The 24205-nt window shown below is 47.0% G+C and overlaps 3 protein-coding genes across 3 annotated transcripts in view; 1 reads left to right on the top strand and 2 right to left on the bottom strand.

Annotated features, from left to right (window-relative positions):
- LOC119400006 (vacuolar protein sorting-associated protein 18 homolog) overlaps positions 1-931 on the bottom strand; it is a 65687-nt gene extending 64756 nt beyond the window's left edge. Inside the window, exon 1 of the mRNA XM_037666911.2 lies at positions 517-931. Within this exon, the coding sequence (XP_037522839.1) occupies positions 517-606 (90 nt within the window). The 5' untranslated portion in view covers positions 607-931. The remainder of the gene's footprint in view (positions 1-516) is intronic.
- Positions 1-24205, top strand: part of LOC119399996 (SUMO-conjugating enzyme UBC9) — a 562334-nt gene that overhangs the window by 259539 nt on the left and 278590 nt on the right. The gene's annotated exons all lie outside the window — the stretch shown is intronic.
- LOC119400009 (uncharacterized) lies at positions 19887-23213 on the bottom strand. The gene is made up of 2 exons (XM_037666917.2): positions 21768-23213; positions 19887-20238 (listed from the first exon to the last, which is right to left on the bottom strand). Exons 1-2 carry the CDS (start codon positions 23193-23195, stop codon positions 19942-19944), a joined length of 1725 nt encoding a protein of 574 aa, XP_037522845.1. The 5' UTR covers positions 23196-23213; the 3' UTR covers positions 19887-19941.

Below are 24205 nucleotides of genomic sequence, written 5' to 3'. Positions count from 1 at the left end.
ATTCCTTTTGTTGTTGTTTTGTAACGATTGCTTCCTACGCGTTCAGTTAACGTCCGCAAGGGTCGACAAGCAGAGCTTGTCGCTCCGTATCTGAGTGAAAACATCTGCAAGACATATCGGTAAGACAAGACGACACTGCGTCGCTTCAGAACCGAAACCAGCTGACGCTGTTCGTTAATAAATATGACAAGTTGTCACGAGGGGAACTAGTTTCATAGTAAAAAGAAGCAAGCTACCTTATACATCGGCACTGCATAGACTCGTGACGAGTGAGGGATGAGAGCGTGTCTGACTGAAAACATCTACAAGACGTCTCGGTTTAGACAACACGACACTTCGTCGCTTTAGAACTGAAACCACTCGCTGACGCCATTCGTTAAACGTGGCAGTTTGTAACGAGGGGAACTAGTTTATTAGTTAAAAAGAAGCACACTACCTTGTAGACCGGCACTGTATAAACTCGTGACGAGTAAGTGAAGAGATAGTGGCGAAATAACGATGTTACGACAAACTTACCAGCTCAGGAAACGCAGTCCGGCTGGCAGAGCCTAGATAACCGGCCGACTGCGAGGTCACTTCTTCGTACTGATCAAACAAGGACGCCATCTTCTCAAGCACTGAGCGCCCCTGTATCAGCGGCTGGAAATCAGCAGTACTGACGAGCAGGCTCAAGCGCCCGAACCTGCTAAACCTTCAGGGCCGAGACCCCGACACAGGGCGGGGGGCGTTTTATGTGGTACTGCCTATCATCGTGCGTTGCATACAAGACTTTCGTAAACGAAAGAGCGTTCGCGCGTCAAAACGTGTCCATGTATTTACGTACACGGTCCAACGAAGCAAATGCAGAGCCGATTTATGTGCGTAAACACGGCGTTACGAAAGATTAGCATGAATTGTAAACAAACGATTGCATGTTGACCATGGAGGCGGCCATGACAGATATCAGCGTTGCCAATCGAGCTACTCGAACTAAGTCATGCGTAGAGACGCGGATACTAAACACGCAAAGAGGCTTACAAACGGGTCATCAATGTGAAAACATTTACACTATCGAGGAGTCTTTTTGTCCCACAAAGATAATTATCTGTCTTGCGTGCCGCTTCTTACTTTAACGCTTGGGGACAAAAAAATATTTAATAAGAAACCCGAAATGTGTGTCTATCCCACCTGTGTCTGGTATGAAGCAGTCAAAGGAGAAGCGCTACATGATTGACAGGTTATGATACAGTAACATGACCTCTGATGATGACATGCCTGTCGCGTGTGTCATGAAACCCTTTACCCCCCGTCACGTGTAGCGCTTACAAGCATGTACCCGCGCACTCCTGTGGTATGCAATGCGCGCCTAGTAACAGCGAAAGAGACAATGAAACTTTTATAAGACACAAAGGGGCAAGAAGATGCGTCCTTTCGTCAGCGCATGTCATGACCTTGAGCACATTATTTTCATCTTCACTGAATCACGCGAGCACACAGAGACAAAGAAGGGATACACAAAGACGAGCGCTCGTCTTTGCGCTCGTTTGTTTGTTTGTTCTTCCTTCAACACTATGGCACATACCCACTCTGGGGGATTGGCCAAGAAATCGTAGTTTAAAATTTAATAGGTAATTTGAACAATGTTGAATCATTAAAAATAATAAAAGGAAATATTAGGTAATATATATCAAATAAATACTGCAATTACATTACTATGCGATTTCGCTAGTAGACCAGACTTCCGTATTTATCTGATAAAAAAAATTCGAAAAAAATTGTTAGATTTTAACGCATTTTTATTTACGAATAGTTGAAGTCGCGATTAAAACGGTGTACGTTTAGTAGCTTGGATGAATTTACACACCGAATTAAAAGCATCCCTGTGGCAATATCCCAAACCAGAGGCACCGAAGCTTAGCACAATTTCTGCCGTTAAATTTAAGCCTATCTTTGAAAGCCGAGTAATGAGAAGTCTTTTTCTAATTAACTGAATATCTGCGACATGACAAAAAAAATAATGTTCAATATTTTCTATTTCTTCGCAGAATTGACAGAGGGGCGATATCGTCAGACCAGCCCTGTGTAATGGGGGGGACACGGCATCGAAATCTAGTGATCGTAATTTCTGATTGTCGGGATTTACTCCATTTTTTGAGACTTAATTCCATGGGAATTTTAGGTGCTGATATTCCGTCCACGTTGTTATTGATTCCATCCTATATCTGTGCGAATTGCTAGTTTTCTATATCTATGGTTGTTGCGATATATTCTACTACTGGAAGCATAGGCGGAGAGTTTTCATTTTCCCGGAGGGGGCGGGGGCCGCACTGGCTCTTCCACATTTCTCTCTTACTCACTCTCCCCCCCCCACGCACATATATATATATATATATATATATATATATATATATATATATATATATATATATATATATATATATATATATATATGTGTATATATATATATATATATATATATATATATATATATATATATATATATGTATATATATATATATATATATATATATATATATATATATATATATATATATATATATATATATATATATATATATATATATATAGGGAGAGAGAGAGAATGCGACTTCCGAATTAAAGAAATTATAACACAGCTTTAGTCTCGTAGGCGCCGACACCGCGGTATTATTATTGAGATATCTAGTGGGAGATATCTAGATTTATTTTTCAGTTTACGAAAAACATCGATCCACTTCGTAATGCCCGGCTCAAAGCGAAAAAGGTCGTATATAGGCTGCTAATCGCTCACTGCATGCATCGCGTAAAATCAATTCTGACAATGCGTGGGATCTACCGAATTTTTTTATTGACATGCTTTATTTACTTACATTGTTAAAGGGACCGACAACTGGCCAGAACGTGGGAGATCTTGGTATAAATGAAAAAACCGTAAAATATATGGACAGATTCCAGCATACTTTTCGCGTTGATCGTGTGTAAAAGTAACAAAAACCAGTATGTCGCGCAGCCTAGCGGAAGAGCCTTGAAGCTGCATTATGAAGTCGATCACTCTGCTGTACGTAGTCTGATGCTGTCATGCGTGCCATAATTAGTTTTCAATGTTAGAGTATGCATATTATTATCCAGCCCCACTGAATTCTGTGTTGCTTGCGAGGTGAAAGGAGCTGCACAATGAGAAGCGGCGCTTTCTTCGCGGCCGCCAATGGACCATGTCAAGCCGCGGCGCATGCGCGCGAGTGCACGCATGCGCATTAACTCACCGCGCTCTCGAACTCGAACCGCTCTCGCGCTCACTGTTTGCAGCATATGTTGTCTCGTGTGGGTATGACTTCATATTCGCCGCAGCTGGAAAAATTCTGATTACAAATGTTTCGCGGCGTTTTCCACGTTACCATTCCGTGATTAGATACTTTGACCGGTGAGCTTTCCGTTGCGCTGAAGAAAATACGCACCATGAAAATTGGTTATCGGTCCCTTTAAAACATGCACCAGGCAGGAGAGAATGGGCTAATGCTGGCACAGGAAGCTTTAATTATGCCAGTGAATATACAATTTAAGATGGCCAAAAATAATTATCAGATGGTAGAAAATGCCATTTGCTGCCACTAAACCTAGTGCGAAGCTGGGTTACGAATTTTACGAGCAGCCCGTCGTCACCCAACTTTCATTTTTGCATACATTTCGTAACTTGTTTTCTTTTGGACTCGACTTATATTAGGTGCGGGGTGGGGGTGGGGGGCTGCAGTGAATCTTGCCTCCACCCCCATCCCCCAATGGAGAACCCTGCGTACGTCTATGGGCATTCATTACAGCATCAGCCATCAATTATGACTGAGAACACGGCGTAACGTCAAGGGCAACTCCTACTCGCTCGCGCAAAGATAGATAATCAGATAATCGCACACAGCGAGTAAAATCTAAACAAAGCATGTCCGAACGAGTCGATGTTTGACGATGGACAAGCAAATATTCGCCGCGAGAACATCACGCGCGGACCCATCACGAGAGCAAAACAATCATTCTGCGGTTAATGTAACGCTAACGTCGCTCTTGAGTAGGCCTTGGTTGAGTTCTAAATCCTGCGCTTAAAAGTACACTAAAGTGTAACAATGAATCGGTTTAGATTCGCTAATTGTGGTCTGAGAACTCCAGTGTCGTTAATTTCACCATGATAGGTTTATTAATACAGGAGAAAATCAAGGTTGAAGTTTCATTTTTAAATTTCGCGCTGAAATCACCGCGCGTGACTTCATGGATTGCAAAGCGCATTTTTCTTATCTTGGCGACATTGGCTCGATGAAATTTCCTGAAACTTAGTATGTTCAGTCTATGACCCGGCCCCTCGGAGGACAATGTACTTCATTTTCACTGAATAGAAACTACGTAGGACCTAGTAGACGCCGTCAAAATCTTTGACGTCACGGAGTTTGGTGCGCGAATTTCAAGGCGGTGTCGCCACCCGCATTTCCTTTTTGCGCGTTTTCTCGCTAAGCAAGCGTCTTTTCGCGGCAAGAGTTGTGAAAAAATCGTTTTTCTCTTTAGTGTCCCTTTAATGCAGCTTCTCTACCCTGAAACCTGGGGAAGAGCGTAGCGCGGGCAACCCAGCGAATGCAGCGCTTGACACCGCCTCGCCAATCGCGCGCTGGCCGAGGCGGTGGCACCCTCTCTTGCGCGGCGCGGGTATCAGCTGGATGTTTCAGAAGCGTTTCTTTACTACTTCAGTTAAATTATTGCTATTAATTCTTGGTTATTTCTGTAGTTTATGTTATTTTAGACCTTGTTAGTTTGCTGTGCACTGGTTTCGAGAATTGATGACCTTGTTTTAGGCCTGTATTGACCACCGCGTGACCATGGGACATGAAGCAGTTGACGGACGATAAGCCGGGTCCCTAGAGAGCTACGCACTTGAGAGAGAGAGAGAGAGAGGCGCGAAGGAAATGCAGGGAGGTTAACGAGGTTGTACCCGGTTTGCTACCCTATACTTACGGGGGGAGAGGGAGAAAAAGAATAGAGAAAGCAAGGAGGAGAGAGAGAGAGAAACAACTTTATTGACGGCACAGCGAGGTCGTTGAATTTAGCTTGCCGGTGGTTCGAATGGTGGTGGCAAGTAGCTCGCCACGACCTTTTCGGCCCAGTTGATAACTTCCGTCCGAACACGTTGGTCATTTGATGACGAGAGTGACTCCCACGCCTCGAGGGAGGAAAGAGCGAACAGGTGATACGCGCACATACATATGACACGGCCGCTACATATATGTAGTGGCCGTGCATATGAGCATTCACCGCGCCCACCAGCCACCGAGAAATATTTGAGATCGGTGGTTAAAAAAAAAAAACCTGCAAGGACTGGCTCCAATGAATCCATGGCTTGCAGTGTGCATTGAGCTGATGGAGTTGTCATTCTCGTGAGCAGAGTGCGCATCGTGGTCATGAGAAACGAAACGTAAATCGATGGTTGGTCATATGCGCGTGAGTGGTGGCAATTGGCGCGCGCGCGCGAGGATTGCGTCATATGGCTCGCGAGGTATGTATACGCGTCGCCGATGCTCCCACGCTCAGCACGTGCGATGACAGGCGTTTATTTCATTGCAAAGGTGCGGGCAAGTGCCTCCGCTGAATGCTGCGCATAGTTCTTTCGCCATAGACGTATCCGGGGGTGGATGGAAGGGTATTTAGCCTCCCCCGCCCTCTTTTTCTTCTACAGTTTGTGTGTACACATTTAGCCTTTCCCACACCGATGGCGTGTCCGCTGCATCACTTGTAAATTTTAGAAGAGAGGTTGACAAGTGCTTGTGTTATTGGCTTTGGAATCATATGTATGTATGTATGTATGTATGTATGTATGTATGTATGTATGTATGTATGTATGTATGTATGTATGTATGTATGTGTGTATGTATGTATGTATGTATGTATGTATGTATGTATGTATGTATGTATGTATGTATGTATGTATGTATGTATGTATGTATTGTCAGGCCCGCAGCCAGGGGGGCCCGGGCCCCACCGAAATTTTGCTGAAGTAGGTGTTTTTACCAAAAATAAATAACGAAAATAGGTAGGTCTTTTTCTCAAATAGTCAAGGTTTTCAGCAAGTGCCCCCCCCCTCCCCGAAAGAAATTCCTGGCTACGGGCCTGATGTATGTATGTATGTATGTATGTATGTATGTATGTATGTATGTATGTATGTATGTATGTATGTATGTATGTATGTATGTATGTATGTATGTATGTATGTATGTATGTATGTATGTATGTATGTATGTATGTATGTATGTATTCTCTATCTCTAAATCGCCGATCTGGCCACACTCAATGACAAGAAAATGTTCACGAGCTTATAAAGATGACGGCAGATAGCAGTGGATGGATGGAAAAAAGATCCATCGGAACGCGCTCTAGTACGCGTAGCAATGTCTATAAAAAAATCCAAGGCATGCGAGGATATATGCATATACATAACTACGCTACGCCTCGGCGACGTTCTACGTCACATGACCCTGCCCTTTCGTCAATGGTCACGGCGTCAGCTGGAATCCTGTAAGACATCGACGAAAGATTGACCGAGGGGGAGGGGGGGTATGTCTGAAAACATTATATATACATTGCAGGCAAGCAAGGGTTAATGCCAAAGTATATTTTTCTTATTCCATATACCTTGGCATTAACCCTTGCTATAGCCAGCCGACCGTCCAGCGTGCGCCAGACATTTGCGGCTGCGCTTTGCTCTTTTTTTTTGCTCATGCAGTGACCACGAGAACATGGCGACTGTGCGTGATCGACAGCTCCGCACCGGAAGGCACGCTTTTCGTGTCTATTCCCGTCATGGCTTTAGTTATTCATGCCGTGAACGTTCCTTCTTTTCGTGTATTTCCCTCTCTTCTGTCTCCTTCCGTGACGTCACAGAGCTCGCCCTCTCGTCCTTTGCTTTTAGGCAGGTATACGCACGTGACTCCCATGTCCTCGGTAAATCGATACGAAACGCCCGTACCCCGTTATGCAACGGGCGTTACTATAATGCCGTCTCCGGTCACGCCCGGTACGTCTCGCCTTGTCTCGTCTGGCCGGTGCCGGATCGCCTTAGCAGACGACGGATGCAGGGGCGTAGCCAGGGGGGGGGGGGGGGGGGCTTATGGGGCTTCAGCCTCCCCCCCCCTCCCCCGAAATTTCTCGTGCTCTCATACACCAACAACCAGCGGCGTCACCCGCGTGGTGGGACTTATTGGGCTTCAGCCTGATTATCATTTATTTAATTATTTATCTTTTTCTGACCCTCAAAATGTTAGCAAAAGCAAATTTGATATCGGGCTCTACACAGATGGCTCAAAAGTGGATGATGACACAAAACATCAACTGCTAGCTTCTCCTTTGATTCCTTCGCCATGCTGTATGTTTAAGTCTACGATCGATTTTAAGCAGAAACGAAGTTTACGTGGCTTGGCTGGACAGGTACCGATGGCTAAGGTATAATGAGCGCTTCAAGAGGGTGCATTTTGCCGAGTGCGTGTCCTTTTTAGCAGAAGTGAGATTGGCAAGGGCCAACATGCGCGCACTAAGGCCCTCGTATCCAAGCCATTTCAAAAGTGGAAGCACGCCCTCGAAGTCTTCGGTGCACATGAATTCACTAAATATCACACTGACGCTCATCTGGTAGCCGATAGTTTTCTTCAAACCTTCTCAGGATGTGTGCCCAGTGTTGTTGATCAACAGGACCATGGCAGGCCAATTCAAATAAGAGAGACCCGAAGGAAGTTACAGCCTATTGTTGAGACAGTTCTCTTTTGCGGGCTGCAAGGTGTGGCTCTCCGTGGACATAGAGACAGTGGTCCCATGGATTCAAGCACAGCCTCCTCTACAAATACAGGCAACATCAGAGCGCTGCTTCGCATGCGCGCGGATTGTGGCGACACAGATATAAAAAGGCATTTGGAAAGTTGCCCAAATAAGGCCTCATATTTTAGCCCAGATGTACAAAACCACATTATAGAAATCTCTGCTGCAATCATCAAGGAAAGCCTAGTAGCAAAAGTAAACGCTGCAGGCTGCTTTTCCGCACTTGCTGATGAAACGACGGATGTTGCTGGTATCGAGCAGCTTACTGTTTGTGCAAGGTACCTTAATAATAATAATAATAATAATAATAATATCTGGGGTTTAACGTCCCAAAACGTACCTTAATAAGGATGCGAACGGAATCGAAGAAGTGTTCTTAGGCTTTGGGCCAATTCAGGACCAAATGGCCGGGCCCTCGCCGACACCATCATAAGGCTCTTTATAGAAATGGGAATTAACATGCAGCATCTCCGTGGTCAAGACCACGATGGTGCAAGTTCGATGGCCGGCAAAACGAATGGTGTTCAAGCTGCTCTTCGTGAGAAATATCCAGCCGCACTCTATGTACTCACTGCGCGTGTCACTCCCTTAATCTAGTTGTGTGTGCGGCATGCTCCATCACAGACATTCGAAACTGTTTTGGGACTCTGAAGGCGACGTCAGTCTTTTTCCGTAAATCTTCTAGCCGCTCACACGTTTTGCGAAAAATGATAAGTTTGAGCTGTCCTGAGTCTACAAGGCGGCGCCTTTTGGGACTATGCGAAACGCGCTGGGCCGAGAAGCACGATGCAGTGCTTTCATTTGTGAGCCTCTTTGAGCCGTTGATCGCAGCACTAGAGGAGACTAAGTTTAACGGAAATGGCGAAAGTCTGCAGGCAAACAGTCTAATATTGGCACTCTTTTCACCAGCGTTCCTTGTAAGCCTGCATGTGACGGAGCACGTGTTAGCACTGACGTTGCCACTGTCAAAGAAGCTGCAGACGAGGAGTATCGACATGAGCGCTGCCATTGACGACATAGAAGTGGTACAGCAGACAATTGAAAGTGACCGCAAGAACACGAATGCTTCTTTCTCAAAAATATTTGCAAAAGTGCAGGTATTGGCAGAAAAACTGAATGTGGAGATCACCAGCCGTCGAGCCGGTGTCCGGAAGCAAAACCTTGGGAGCAATGCATTCGAAAGCGCGGAAGAATATTTTCGCAGAACCCTGTTCATTCCGTTCATGGACCACGTACTAGCCCAGTTAAACCAAAGGTTCGAAAAGCACAGGGCACTTCTACACTCTTAAAAAAAAGTTAGTAAAAAGGTTGTAACTGCAAGCAAATAGGTAGTAACTGCAGCGGTTACTAACTTTCTTGGACCGTTACTAACCTTTTGCTACCTGTTTACTACCTACGTTAGTAAACAGTTACTACCTGCAACCGTTGCTAACTTTTTCCTACCTGTTTACTACCTACGTTAGTAACTGCAGCCGTTACTAACTTTCATGGACCGTTACTACCTTTTTCCTACCTGGCCGTTAACTATACTTAATCTAAAATTGTAGTTAATACCTATTGTGTTAACTTATAACTGGAATCGTCTCGACACATCATTTTAAATCGAAAACTGGTGAAGAAAATGTCCATGGATTAAGAAAAAAATATAAATTTTCTTTTTAAAATTACGCAACCGCGATTTCTAAGCATCATTCTCCTATTCTGAAAACGGAGGAGCAAAAGTTAATGAAGTGTAAGCAAGTGCTATATGCGTTTTAGTACACAATGTAAATCCCAACAAGCTAGCATGACAGGCGGATGTGAAAGAACCACAGGTGGTTAAAATTAATCCGGAGTCCCTCACTATACGGCGCGTCTCAATCATATTGTGGTTTTGGCACGTGAAACCTTCGGAATGATTATTATTAGCTTTTTACTGTCTATGTACTAGCACATGAATTCATTGAAATGCACTGAGGCTACGTTAGTGGGCTTAGTACCTCGTCTCGGCCGCTGTACATAATGCTTTTTTTGCGCCAGTTTTATAGCAAATAGACATGATATATTGTTTCTTTTAATACGGTTGATTAAAAGTCTTGTGCTACGTCCCCAAGCGCACATAATCCGGTAGTAGGGTGGGGTTCTTTAGGGTCACATTTTTTGATGATTCATCGTGAAACACAGGTGCTCACCGGTACCAGTCGTGCATCTCCAATGTAAGGGCTATAAATACCCCGGGAGTCGCTTAGTAAGTACTGGCGCGTAGTGAACTTGTTGAGTCTCTGTATTCTTATAGTTCATAACACTTCACGCAAGATTAGCCGATGTTGTTTCGTAGTGTGGCATTATGAATTTGATCACTGTTAATAATGTGGCAAAATGAACACGTTAGTGTCAGTTACTACTTTTTTTAGAACCTTTATTTTACTACCTATGGTTAGTAACGGCTAGCGTAGTAACAGTCACTAATTGCTGTTAGTAACGGCAAAGGTAGTAGCAGTTACCACCCTTGCCGTTACTAACTGCGCTTACTAACAGGGTTGTAACATATGTGACAAGCCGTTACAACCCCAAAGTTAGCAAGCATTACTATCTTTTTTTTTTTAAGAGTGTAAAGGACTTTTCATTAATTGTACCATCCGCAATACCACCAATGCAAGATGATCGGGAGAAAGGAGCAGAAAATCTCCTGACCGTTTTTGCGCGTCAAAACGAGGGCTGGTTTTGGAGAACTGCGACTATGGTGGACAAAGTGGGCGAACAAAGCAGCAAGCCAGCGCCCCAGTACAGGAACCGATGCCCCCTCTCATTGCGACAGCAGGTTCTATCCGAATGTGTACAAGCTACTCCGGATTCTAGTCACCCTTCCAGTGACCACTGCCAGCGCAGAGAGAACGTTTTCAAGCATGAGGTTACTTAAGAACTACTTGCGCTCCACGATGTCTGAGGAACGCATGGTTGGCCAGGCACTTCTGTACGCCCACAGGAATGTCGACATCAACGTGTCGGAAGTCATTGACCGTTTCGCTAAGCTTCCTCGCCGGGTCAACGTTGTCCTTTGATACCGAGCAGGACAAAAATCAGCGCCAACGAAAGGAAAAGACACTGCTGTTCCGGAGTTCAGGTCAATGAGCCCGTAATTCTGACGCAATATTATTGTTCACCACCTTTTAAAGCCGTGAGGATTTTGTAACTTTTAGTAGTTAACACTGTGACCTAATATAAACATAAGAATACAGGCATCAGGTGGACATTACCAGCCAATCGACAGCTTCACCTTGTTCACTGAGAGGTCGGCATACGCGGCGTACCAAACAAATTCAACTATTGGGAAGCCGTACCAGCAGCATTGTTTGTTACTTTCATTTGTCGTTTTTGTTCTTCATTCACTGAAAACCACTTTGCACCCTTAAGGGGGTTTCAAGCAAGCAAAACACCCTTTTGCCTAACAAAATTTGCAAAAATTAGGGTGTAAGGTTGCTTTCCTTCCCCAAAACAGCCTTTAGGGGGTAATGCTCTAGCTAAACACCCTTTAGGAGTTAAGGGTGTTATGTGTTATCGAAACACCCATGGCCCATACCACAGCGTGCCAGATGATAATGGGGACTCGCTGATTAAAATGTCGTTGGATCTTCGGCGAGTTTAGATTAAAAGATATGTCTCTTTTAGGGCTATCTACAAGCGTACCATAAATTTACGCCTATTCTCCTAATGTTTAATGTTCATTTATACGGAACAGAAATATCTCCACCGGCACTGAACGGCGGCTTAAGATACTATGGCTATGTATACCAGATGGTCAGTGTAAGGCTGTGTAGCACGAGCGCTCCGTCTATGTGGTATTTTACAATACGCTTTGTTGTGTGTGCCGCGGTGTGGCGCGTGCGCACACCTTCTATGCTGATGTCATCTATAATTGCATGTTCCCTGACTGGTAGATTTTTTTTCAAATTTTTCACTGATAAGGGTGTTTAGGCCATTGGAAACACCCTATGGTATGGGTGTTTTGATACGTCAAAAACCCTTTTCTTAGGGTGTAAGGGCGTTAGTTATAGACACGGCAAAACCCCCTTAAGGGTGTAAAGTGGTTTACTGTGTTGCTTTCTGAACTAGAAGCGGCAACCTTCCTTTTATATTGAGTGCACAATAGTGGTTCGCACTTTTAAAACAGTTTTGAAATAGTTTCTTAAGGCAAAATGGGGAATCTCCAACCAGAAGGTTTATTTTAAATAACCCGACGTTTCGAAGCCTGACCGGCTTCTTCTTCAGGGGTGAGATGGCCCGAGGTGCACGGCGCTTATATGCGCTTTCTTGCCGACAGTTGCCGCAAGCCTTGACAATAGAGGGGGGGCAAGGTTCCCGTGGTGCGGTTGATGTTTTCCGCAGTATTCTGTATATGCCACGACTCGAGGAGAAGCCGCCGGCGCCAACAGCTTTCCTGTTCCAGGATCACCGCATCGTCAGGACTAATGCGGTGGTCACATTTTTCGCAGTGTTCCGCTACTGCACTCCTTTCGCTGTTCAGCTGACGCAGATCGTTCTTATGCTGCCGCATCCTTTCGCGGAAGTTCTTTGTTTCCCCGACGTACGCGGCGGGGCAGTCTGAACACGAGATCCTATACACGACGCCCTGCGCTTTCTCCGCGGGCGCGCGGTCTTTGGGAAGGGGGAAAAAACGGCCGATGGTGGTGGTTGGCTTGTGTGCCACGCCGACCCCCGCCTTTCCCAGAATGCGCGCTAATGTTTCGCTGGTTCCCGCGATGTAGGGAATCGGCACACGTCGTCGCTGAGGCGGCGCCGCTGGCTCTCTACCCCCACCGCCTTTATTCCTGCGCAGGGCCTTGCGAATGAGGCGGTGGGGGTAGAGAGCCAGCGGCGCCGCCTCAGCGACGACGTGTACCGATTCCCTACATCGCGGGAACCAGCGAAACATTAGCGCGCATTCTGGGAAAGGCGGGGGTCGGCGTGGCACACAAGCCAACCACCACCATCGGCCGTTTTTTTTTTTTTTCCCCCTTCCCAAAGACCGCGCGCCCGCGGAGAAAGCGCAGGGCGTCGTGTATAGGATCTCGTGTTCAGACTGCCCCGCCGCGTACGTCGGGGAAACAAAGAACTTCCGCGAAAGGATGCGGCAGCATAAGAACGATCTGCGTCAGCTGAACAGCGAAAGGAGTGCAGTAGCGGAACACTGCGAAAAATGTGACCACCGCATTAGTCCTGACGATGCGGTGATCCTGGAACAGGAAAGCTGTTGGCGCCGGCGGCTTCTCCTCGAGTCGTGGCACATACAGAATACAGCGGAAAACATCAACCGCACCACGGGAACCTTGCCCCCCCCTCTATTGTCAAGGCTTGCGGCAACTGTCGGCAAGAAAGCGCATATAAGCGCCGTGCACCTCGGGCCATCTCACCCCTGAAGAAGAAGCCGGTCAGGCTTCGAAACGTCGGGTTATTTAAAATAAACCTTCTGGTTGGAGATTCCCCCTTTTGCCTTTAGTCTTTCACCCAACCAGGCAGACTTCTGCCGAATGTTTACCTTTAATGAAATAGTTTCTTTCGTTATTTCTACACTCTTTCTTTATAGTTCTGTCCACATGGTGCGTCCGAGACAGCAGCTTGGCCCAAGGACATATCAGTTGGGCATTATGTATAGGGATCATTGCTAAGTTCCGTTTACTGATTGCATATTTAAATGTACATTTGTGAAGTTTTGCGTAAGCATACTGCGCACTGTTTCCGGTGACTTATATTTTGCCCGTATTCGAGGTGTACTTTCCCATTCTTGCTTTTCCCTGGCCGCGTCATCTGTACAAGAAGATGAACATTTTGCGTAAACAATCTGCATTAAAATATTTGATCTCGTCCTGGTTATTTTGTGGACTTCATTTTTTTGTTATCAGGCGCTTCTTCAGTTCAAAACTGATGCAGTTCCGAAGTTTACGTGATATTTGCCGTACCTGTTACACACAGAAAAAAAAATATTGAAAAGATTGAAGACAGTTATTCCTGGAAAGATTTTGCGGGCATGCCAACCTAATATTTTTACGAAAAAAACACATTTCTTACTCATTCTTAACAGACGGTAGCATTCAAGAAGTGATTTGCAGCATCTAATACAAACTGTCACTGGTAATACATGTTAATGGTAATACCAGTGACATTGTATGTATACATGGTAATACATGTACATACCCACGCCGCTTTTGAAAAATTATGAAACCGGACGACGAAACCACAGTCTCTCTTTGTGAAACTTCTGGATCCCCCATTACCGATTGCGACGTTCCATCCGTCAACTCTGCATTTTGCTCCGTCTTTACTAACGAACCTAACAACAAACTTCCTGATTTTCCGCATTTTGCTTTTCCGCCAATGCCAAAGATTGAATTCAATTCAGAGGGAATTGTAAAAGTTATTAACCAATTAAAGAACTCTTCGTCATGCGGTATAGATGGCATAAACGCCAAAATTCTGAAAAATACTAAACATGTATGCAGTTACATATTGTCAATCATTTTTCAGTAGTCACTCGACACAGGTGAAGTCCCATTAGACTGGAGAGTTGGGAAGGTCATTCCGGTCTTCAAGAAAGGTGACCGCTCATTTGCAGGTAATTACCGAGCGATCTCGCTCACCATAGTGTTTGTTCAAAGATCATGGAACACGTCATGTTTTCTCATGTTGCTACATTTTTATCGTCCGTAAACTTCTTTCACCCAAACCTTTCGTAAAGATCACTCATGCGAGACCCAACTAACATTATTCCTGCACGACATTCTCCTTCATATGGACCGTAACATCCCAATTGGCACACTGTTCTTAGATTTTGAAAAAATTCCACAGCATATCCACGGGGTGAATGATGATGAGTGGGGCGAAGCTCTCGTACGGCAGGATCTTGGCGGCGGCGTCGCGCAGCTTCACGCCCAGTACATCATCAACGACGTGAGATCGGGCCGGTTTATACTAAAGGGTCGATGAGAGTCATGGCGACTTGCAGCTCACTTTAATTTTACATGTACGCTGTGAATTTTTATTGTTTAATCACGCACAGGAGAAATCTCACCAGGCACTACCTTGGAGGTAAACAATGGCTGCTAATGGGGAATGAGAGACAGAAGAAGTCGGCTTTTAGCTAACACTTAAACTTCTACTTCTACTAACGTTTTCTACTGGAACATGCCAATGGCTGCTAATAGGGAACGAGAGACAGAAGTCGGCTTTTAGTTAACGCGCACGCTGCGAATTTTTTATTGTTCAACAACGCACAGGAGAAATCTCCCACCGGCACCACCTTGGAGGTCAAGATCTGGTACTAGCGTTAAGACTGGTTACGCACTACGACGGGGACGAACGGGTGCCGCTTTAAGGAGCTTCGCCCCTAAAAGCCTTCCGATAAGGTACCCCACTCCCGTCTCCTTCTAAAGAGCTCGCGTCTAAACCTTCATCGGCATGTTTTAAACTGGATTAAAGCATTCCTAACAAACCGTAAACAATTCGTGCATGTTAATGATCACTCCTCCGACCTCTCCCATGTCTTGTCCGGCGTGCCCTAGGGTACCGTCCTAGGGCCTCTTTTATTCCTAATATACATTAACGATATTCCGCTTTCCGTTGAATCTAACATCCGTCTTTTTGCTGATGATTGTGTCCTCTACCGCCCTATAAATAACCCCACCGATGTCTCCTCTCTACAGCATGACCTCTCACGCATTCAGCAGCAGTGGTGTACCACCTGGTTGATGTCCCTTAATGAGAAAAAAAAACATTACTAATTTCTTTCCATCGTCGCCGAAACCACACGCCGGCTACTTACACAATGAACAACTGTCATATAGCTGCTACTGACTCGATTAAATACCTGGGTGTCCATCTTTCGAGTGACCTATCTTGGGGCGACCATATAAATCACATAATTCACTCCGCTAACCGAGCTCTCGGGTACATACGCCGTAACGTTTCCATGGCACCACTTTCCGTTAAACTACTCGCTTATAAAACCATTGTCAGACCAAAACTTGAGTATGCATCTGCTGTCTTTGACCCCCACCAAACTAATCATATCGAAATACTTGAGTCAGTACAGAACCGAGCAACCAGATTCATTGTTTCAGATTATTCCCGCTACTCGAGCGTCTCCGCCCTCAAATCCCAGTTAAATCGTTCTACCCTCGCTCTTCGTCGTCGTATTGCACGTCTCTGCCTTTTTCACAGATTCTTTTATTCAATCCCGCGTGACAACCACCTCATCCAGCCGGTCCATCGAGGCCATCGCACAAGTCATCCACATGCTGTGATTCCGCCACGTGCCCACACCACCTCATTTCAGCAGTCCTTCTTTTTGCGCACCTCCCGAGACTGGAATGACCTTCCGAACGAAGCAGCAGTCATCCGCGATTTTGCGCGTTTCAATAATGCCATCCAGGAAGCAGACTCAACCACATCCTAACATACACCTTCATCGATACCGCCATTTTATGACGCCCACCCCTCATGTAAAGTCCCATACGGGACCTTTGAGATATAATAAATAAATAAATAAATAAATAAATAAATAAATAAATAAATAAATAAATAAATAAATAAATAAATACATAAATAAGTAAATAAATAAATAAATAAATAAATGTTATTCCTATACTTTGTCGTTCTAAAAATTCAATGAGGAGGTCGCGCTGCAACGTGAGCCCCCCCTCCCCCCCCCCCCCCCCGAACAAAATAATGCTACGCCACTGGACGGATGGGACCGCGATTCCAAGAAACTGCTCGTTTTCTTGCTTCGGTATTTATTTAATTATTCATTTATTTTGTATTCCATGGCCTATCTCCCATCTGCCTTCAATTCTGTAGCGGCCGGATACGCGCCGCTACAGAAAATACGGGCCGATCCCCGAAGGCAGGAAGCTTTCACGGAATGACTCGCGTAGGCACGTGAGCTCAACAATCGTATATAATTAGGTGTGTGCGAATATTCGAAAGTTTCGAATATTCGTCGAATATTACATTCGATATATTCGTATTCGATTCGAAAATCGTGTATTCGAAAAGTTTGGAATATTCGATAACTTCGAATATTCGAAAAATTCGAATATGCGATTCGATTATCATGCATAAAATAACTCGTCTTCCACATTTCTGCTGCGTTCGTATCGCTAAAAACGTTGCCGAGAGGAGCGATAAACATCGTAAGTACACGGAGGCACGATATCTGCCTGCGACGAGCGCCCCAATACGTATGATTTATTGCTGGTGCATCTCCGACGTGTAGCGCTGTTGGCGATCATGTAACCGCACATTTTCAATATTATGCGGCCCTAACGTGCCGCACTACAACTCGTTCACTATGCGGGACCACTTCTGAAGAAAGACAGTGACCCATGTGACTGGTGGCGAACTGTAGGCACCTTCACATACCCCAGTCTGGCCTTTTCAGTGGCAGGGGGGGGGGTGTCTCTGTTAGAAGGGAGCGCCTGCTGCCTGATCATGTGGAGCAACTCATATTTCTTCATGATAACATCTAGTCATTACTTTCATTGTGCCGTGATATTTGATTGTGTTGTGATGTGCATTGTGCTAGCCTGGACATTGTATTCTCGAGATAGCAGTGTATGTTGTGTTGCCAGTCAGGCTGTTAATGTTTTTTTTTTTTCAAATAGCTACATGTTAAATAAAATATTGTTACTGTGGAGGCATTTTTTCTTTGATATTCGATATTCTATTCGATATTCGAAGGTGGACATTCGTATTCGATTCGTATTCGAAAAATTTGATATTCGCACACCCCTATATATAATAAATGTATGAACAGCGCAACAGACAAGCACCGGCGAAGAACACGCACACATGCAGCGTTGACATTCAACAGCGCATTATTGTCTCCTGGCGTTTCCAGTCTTTTCGGCACAATCCGTGACGCCAGCAGTCTGTTCACGTGACGTCATGAGGAAATAAGCTTTCGATTGGTCCATATACGAGGGATATCAGTTGCGAATTTCCTTCTTCCCTGCTTTGCGACGCAGCCGCTCGTCCGTTCCGCCTTGTCTCGCATGAATATATCGTGCGCGATGAACTGATTTCACCTCGTTTTGTGCGTTTTCGACTGCGCAAGCGGCAATAACAGCGTGTAGCCGAAAAGCGCGAAATTCCCCCCGCGGCAGCCTCATTTTCGATATAGGCGAAAATGCTTGAGGCCCGTGTGCTTTTAAGTCAAAATTTCCGGAGCACTCCACTACGGCGTCCCTCATAGTCGTATCGTGGTTTCGGGACGTTAAACCCGAAAAATTATGGTTATATTATTGTATTAACAACTGTGATTTGTACAACTGCGAAGTATATATGGTTACGAAGAGTGGAAAATTGGGCATGGTGGTGTAGGGCGTAATAAATGTACCAGCGCATCAGCTGCGCTATATTGCAAAAAGAGGTTGCGTATCTCAATCAATTTTAACTTTCGTACTCTCCTCCAGCACAGTCAATGATCACGTGACAAGTGATTTGTTATGTTATAGTCATCGGCACGGTTGATAGCTGCACCCTTTTCTACACATTCGTCCATACCACATATATATGGTCTTCGCTTTGGGGACTCCTAAACCAGATCGAGTTGAAAGACGAGAAAGCGGTTCCTTTCTAGCCTTCGCTACCCTTCCTACAGGCGCGATCTCCTCCTCGCCAATTATTTATTCATGAAACACGTGGACGACGTCAGCACTAAACGCTGGACAGGTGCTTCAGATCACGAAGAGGCCCACCAGGAGAAAGGTCAGGCAGGAGATTCCAAAAAGGCCTGCTAGAAAGTCTCAAGTTGAGACTCCTGTTGAAATCTCGAGTACAGGTGGCGCGTCGCGAAGAAAAGAATTTCAGTGAAATTCAAACGCGAAAGTCTTCGCCTGGTCTCATCCTTTTCACGGCCTAGTCGGGGCAGGAGCGCAGCGAGGTGTCGCGTACACCGGAATAGCGACAAAGGCTGTCCCCTACATTGGCGAAAGGGTAACGGCTTAGCCCGGAGGGGTAGAATGGGCAGACAAAACCGCTGGTATGCCGGTTTATCCGAGTTTGGCGACCACGGTACAAAGGTAGCCGCTGCTAATTGTGTCGGACAGGTTTGTTCCCTGTCCCTTTGTCGAGATCGGACCCCTCGAAAAGGGTGGAATGCGCGTCTCCCCAGAGCTCGTCCGAAAGGGTGCCGTATGAAGATAAGCGCAATGACAGATACCAAGACTTTCTCTTGTATCCAATTCTGGCAACTAATTTGTGTGCTTACATTTGGTCGTCTGCTGCTGAGTAAGGAATGCGTCAATGTTTTTGTAAACTTTAATTTCCTCCTCATCGCAGAAGCAAACATTGAGATGTTTGTTTGGTTATTTGTTTGTCGTATTAATATTTAGAGCCATTACCGTTAGCGCTAGTGTAAAGAGCTGTGAATGGTTGTAAAGGAAACAGAAATCGAGACAGAAAGCTAGGAGTGCAGAAGATGAGATTAAAAGGTTCGCGGGTATAACGTGGCAGCAGAAAGCACAGGACCGGGTTGATTGCTGGAACATGGGAGAGGCATTTGCCCTGCAGTGGGCGCAGTCAGGCCGATGATGATGATGACGACGATACAGTTAGTGGGTGTGTACATTACACCTAACCGTTAATCAAACAAGAATTCGGCGTTCTCTATCTCGTACCGATCACGACTGTACTATGTATCGACGCGAAGGTTGTATACGAGCGGTCCCTACCAGCGGCAAGTTGATTTTTCATCCACCTTAATTTTTTTCCAATTACGAGAACTGCAAATTGGGCCAGTTGGTGAGGATTCATAGTGGTCGTAGCGCGATAAACGTAGACAAAAGAGCAGAGAACCGCACAGGACAAGCGCCAAACTTCAACTGGTTTTTTTTTTTTAATTTACAGAAGTCAAATGCTTGAAAACTAGCATAGAAAGCAACCGCGGCAATCAGCCATCCTGATAACACAATAAACTACTACACATTTTACTAGCTGATTAGAAGAGAACAACACACACATGCAGGGGGATGTGCAGGCCCGTAGCCAGGGGGCCCGGCCCCCTCCGAAATTTTTGTGATACATTGTGATACATTCGGATTAACAAGTCGGATTAAGGAAAACTCTCATAACAGGAGTATCCCTTAATTCAGCTTACAGGTCCACCTCACAGTCGCGATTGACCGGCTTGACCAGTCCGATGAACGTCGCCGTCGAGCAACACGCGAAGCAGGGACCTTCTCGTAGCAGGACTCCGCCTTGGCGTCGATTTAGCCAGGTGACTCGTTGCTCCCAGCCGTCGGTGTCGCGCTTGTAGTGTATGTGAACGCACTTCAGTTGAGCTGCGCGGGAGACGGAGTCACGGACACACTGCAACACATTCATGTCGGAGACTCGTATCGACGTCAGAAGGCACAGGTGCTGGAGACCGGTCATGCGGGACAAGCTGGCCTGGGGTGATGGAAACGATGCACGTGAGATCAATCAATCAATCAGCATAGACGTCCGTGTGCGAGCACGGTTCAACCGCTACAAGAACACTTCCAAAACACTAACGTTTTCGCAAACTAAATGTGCATGCGCGTGTTACATGTTCAACGGGATACGCCCGCTAATGAAACAAGCATGGAAACACACAAGAAAGCAGGCCTGTAGCCAGGAATTTTTTTTTTTTGGGGGGGGGGGCACTTGCTGAAAGCCTTGACTATTTGAGAAAAACGCCTATTTTCTTGCAGGCCCTGGCTACGGGCCTGCAAGAAAGATACACGTGCGAAGACTTCCAGAAAGGTGGGAGCACGTTTGGGAACACACACAACTTGCTTATGTTTCTAGCAATGTGCAAAACAAAAGATAGAAGTGTAAGGAAAGACACAGGGTGGTATCGGCCACACCCAACACGTCACAGTAATGTCGATGTCGCGGGGTGCAGAACGCCCCGTCGAGCTTTCGTACGCTGTTTGCCCTCGAAATAAAATAACGTCGAGGTGACGGACGCCATTCAAATTTGGCCGAAAAAGACTTATGCGTACCGAGAAATCGAATAAAGGTGCGCATCTCGAGATTGAAATTTTATGTGAGGGACGCTTTGAGCGATGTCACTTAATGATGCCAATATGATTTAGCTGCGCGTTGAAGAATCCCAGGTGCTCGAAAGTGACTCGGAGAAACCACTACGCTGTGCCTTATGATCACAGCGTGGGTTTTGCACGTGAAACCCCAGCAGTTTATTTCTACACTTTGGTATCATTAAGTGGCATCGCTCAAAGCGTCCCTCACATAAAATGTCAATCTCGAGAGGCCGCGCCTATAGTGCCGGATCTCCGGTATCGCGAGGCCGCCAATCCATCGTCAATTTGACTGTGTCTGCAGGAAACGTGCACTGCTTGTGTTACAAAGTGGCAGCGACCAGAAAAAGAGCCACATTCACGTGGACGTGCGGACAGCCGATGGCGTACGATCCGACACACGAACAAAAGGTAAAGCTCGAAAGGGGCCGTCCCGCAGAGGTCACGTGGTCGCGGGCGGAAAATAGGAAAGAACTGAAAATAGAATAGGACCGATATATTTGACCGGCAGCCGGCAATATAGACATTATTGTAGCATTTTGCCTTCATCGAAAATGCGAATGCCACGGTCGAGCACGCGACCTTCGGGTCAGCCGACGAGCACGGTAACATCGCGACGGCTTCACGAGGCCAAATTATCGAAAAGGGAGCCTTTCTTAGTCGGGGAAAACAAGTGGCCTTGTGCCCTGGCGACATGCTCTGCGTCTTTGATGGCATTTCAACGTGATCGCTGATAATAATTAATCATGCTTTTTACAGCAAGTCACAATCAGGGTGCACGCGACAGTTAATGATGCGATAGCCTAAAAACAACAGAAAAAAAAAAGACAAAAGAACGAATTACGCCATCGTCGGTAAATAACGAACGCGTCAATAAGTGCCGCTCTTCAGAGCGTCGAGAATGGGACGACTCACCTGAAGATGCTGATCGTTGATCGGCAGGTCGCAATGCTGCAGCACGAGGCAACGGATAGCTACGCACTCGCCAAGAAGATCGCACAAATGGCCGAATGGCGGGCTCCCGATAATCCGCCACTCGGCAAGTCGAAGCGTCGCAGCAGCTCGGTAACACTCGAGGTACCAGGGTAGTACCTGGTAAGGCACGCCAGACAGGGTCAGCCTGGCGATGCTAGTGGGCGAGGACGTGGCCGCGTCGGATGGTTCCTGTACGGCATCGGTCCCGAAGAGGAGACTATGGCAGGAAGCGCAGCGCAAGTGACCCCCCGGGTTCACGACGCGCACGTCCAGGTCTTTCAGGTTGGGGCAACAAAACGGCAGCCCGCGCACAGATGAGCGCCTCGGAAACCAACACGGGGGCGCTGAGAGAGCAAGCAGGCGGCGCCCCAGCGGGGTATCCTGGAGAAATTTCCTCAGGTCGATGTCGAGGCGAAAGTGAAACGAACTGACGTTCAGCTCGACGATGCTGTCCAGCGCAAAGGAGAAACGTTCCAGGTAGTCGCGGAACTGGGCTCCCGCCATCGGGTACGACACGACGGAGGGCTCCGCCGGGAGCAGCAGGATACAGAGTTCGCGGACGCGTGCCCAGCTGTGTCGCCGACTCGCCTCCTGGAAGACCAACCCTGTCGTGAGGTCGCCGACGGCAAACGCGACCAGCTGCGACGGAAGAATGAGCACTCGGTCCCGGCTGAGTAGGAGGCGACTCAGTTCGACGCAGCTCCACCAGTCGTGCGGCTTGTCGTGACAGACGTTGGCGCAGACGGTAGCGCAGTTCGCGAACGCCATAGATGGATCCGGCCCGTACGGAAGCGGCACGGAGGCCGGCAGTTCGGAGGTGAACGTGAACGTTTCCACTCGGCCCAGCTGTTCGTGAATCCGGTGGCACAGAACCAGAGCATTCGAAACAGTTCCTCGCACGAAGTGAACGTGAAGATCCGTTAGGTTCGGGCAGAGGACCAGAAGCTCCCAGAGAAGCTCGAAGTTGCGGTCGCCGCCGACCTCGACGTACAGGCGACGCAGGCTGTGGTAACGGATGGCAACCCTCATTTGCGGCGATATGGAACGCATACTGTTGATTTCGCAGTCGATGACCGCCTCGGAGTCGTCGACGAGCGACAACTCGAGCTGCTTCAGATACTGCAGTCGTTCCAGCATCAACTTGAGCAGTTTGCTGGGCTGGAGCGCGCAGGCAACGCAACTGAGGCGCCGGAGTCTCACGCAGCGGCCGATTTGCTCGCACAGCTCTGCCGGCTTGCATTGGAGGCAGTTTCCGAGGACCAATTCGCTGACGGCGTACGGGTTTAGTGCGTCTAGTCGCTGGACCAGGTCATACACTACTTCGTTCATACTCAGGCGCACGGTCACCTCGTTCGAGCTCACGGCCATCGTTCGCTCAAGCGGCTGCCTCTTGTGTCCAGTGGATGTGCTTGACTGGCGCGAAAAACTGGCGAATCTTCAGGCACGGCTGTGCCGCGTGCGTCTTCGAACAGACGTGTTAAGATATACCCGTGCACCGCGGGCGTGACGTCATGAACTGACAACGACGTTGTGCCCGAATCACGTGATTTGTTATGGAAAGAGGTGAACACGTGAACGAGAAAAAGTCAGCCTATTGTTGTGCCAGAGCACCTGACCGGACGTGGAAGCGGGTCAACACCTGCAACCAAGGAAAAGGCCAACACCTGCGACCTGCCCCTACCATTTTGACCACCATCGGTGGGGTAGGATCCAAACCGACGTGCTGCTAGTACCAGTTTTACCACCATCGGTGGGGTGGTATGATTCAAACCTTCGTGCGTCTCGTACCGCTTTGTCCCCGAAACACAATGGACGGATGCCGGTCCGTTGTTAGAAGAGACGCCCCAGCCGACTTGGTCGTGCTGGCAGGCTCTGTACTGCTATAACCTGCTGTAAACGTTGTTACTGTTTTGTAAACGTTTTGCCTCCTTGTCCTGATCCTCAGCGGCAGTCCGAGCTTGACGGCTACATCGGCTCGCCAGCCTCCTGGCTTTCAACGACACTCAACCGTAGGCGTATCTACCGGGGGGGGGGGGGCAAGGGGGGCGCTAGCCCCCCCTCTGAGAAATGTTAAGGGGGCTGAGCTCCCCCACTTTCGACAGTCACTGTCGGCTGCACACTGGAAAACCATGACCTGAGGCGAACTTTTACTTCTACACAGCAATCACTTAATTATATAATGAAATTTGTCCTGCGCTTCTGCTGTGGAGAATGCCTCCAGTGTCTCACGACCACGCACTGTAAGTTCTCTGCGGTGGTGGTGAAAACATTTATTAACAGAATATCTGCGGAGACGCTCTCGGAGGTTCTCGGCTTGCAGTGGGGGGGGGGGGGGGGCCCTCAGTCCAGGGCTCCGCTTGCAGCAGCCGCTCTACGGG

The sequence above is a fragment of the Rhipicephalus sanguineus genome, chromosome 7 (genome assembly GCF_013339695.2).
Source record: "Rhipicephalus sanguineus isolate Rsan-2018 chromosome 7, BIME_Rsan_1.4, whole genome shotgun sequence".
Classification (NCBI taxonomy): Eukaryota; Metazoa; Arthropoda; class Arachnida; order Ixodida; family Ixodidae; genus Rhipicephalus; species Rhipicephalus sanguineus.
The sequence above is the reverse complement of the archived record's forward strand: the minus strand, read 5'-3'. Positions and strand labels throughout refer to the sequence as shown.

Coding starts and splice junctions, on each gene's coding strand:
- LOC119400009 (XM_037666917.2), bottom strand. CDS start 23,195: ATGGCCGTGAGCTCGAACGAGGTGACCGTGCGCCTGAGTATGAACGAA. Junction 20,239..21,767: donor TCAACGATCAGCATCTTCAG/GTGAGTCGTCCC, acceptor CCATCACCCCAG/GCCAGCTTGTCCCGCATGAC.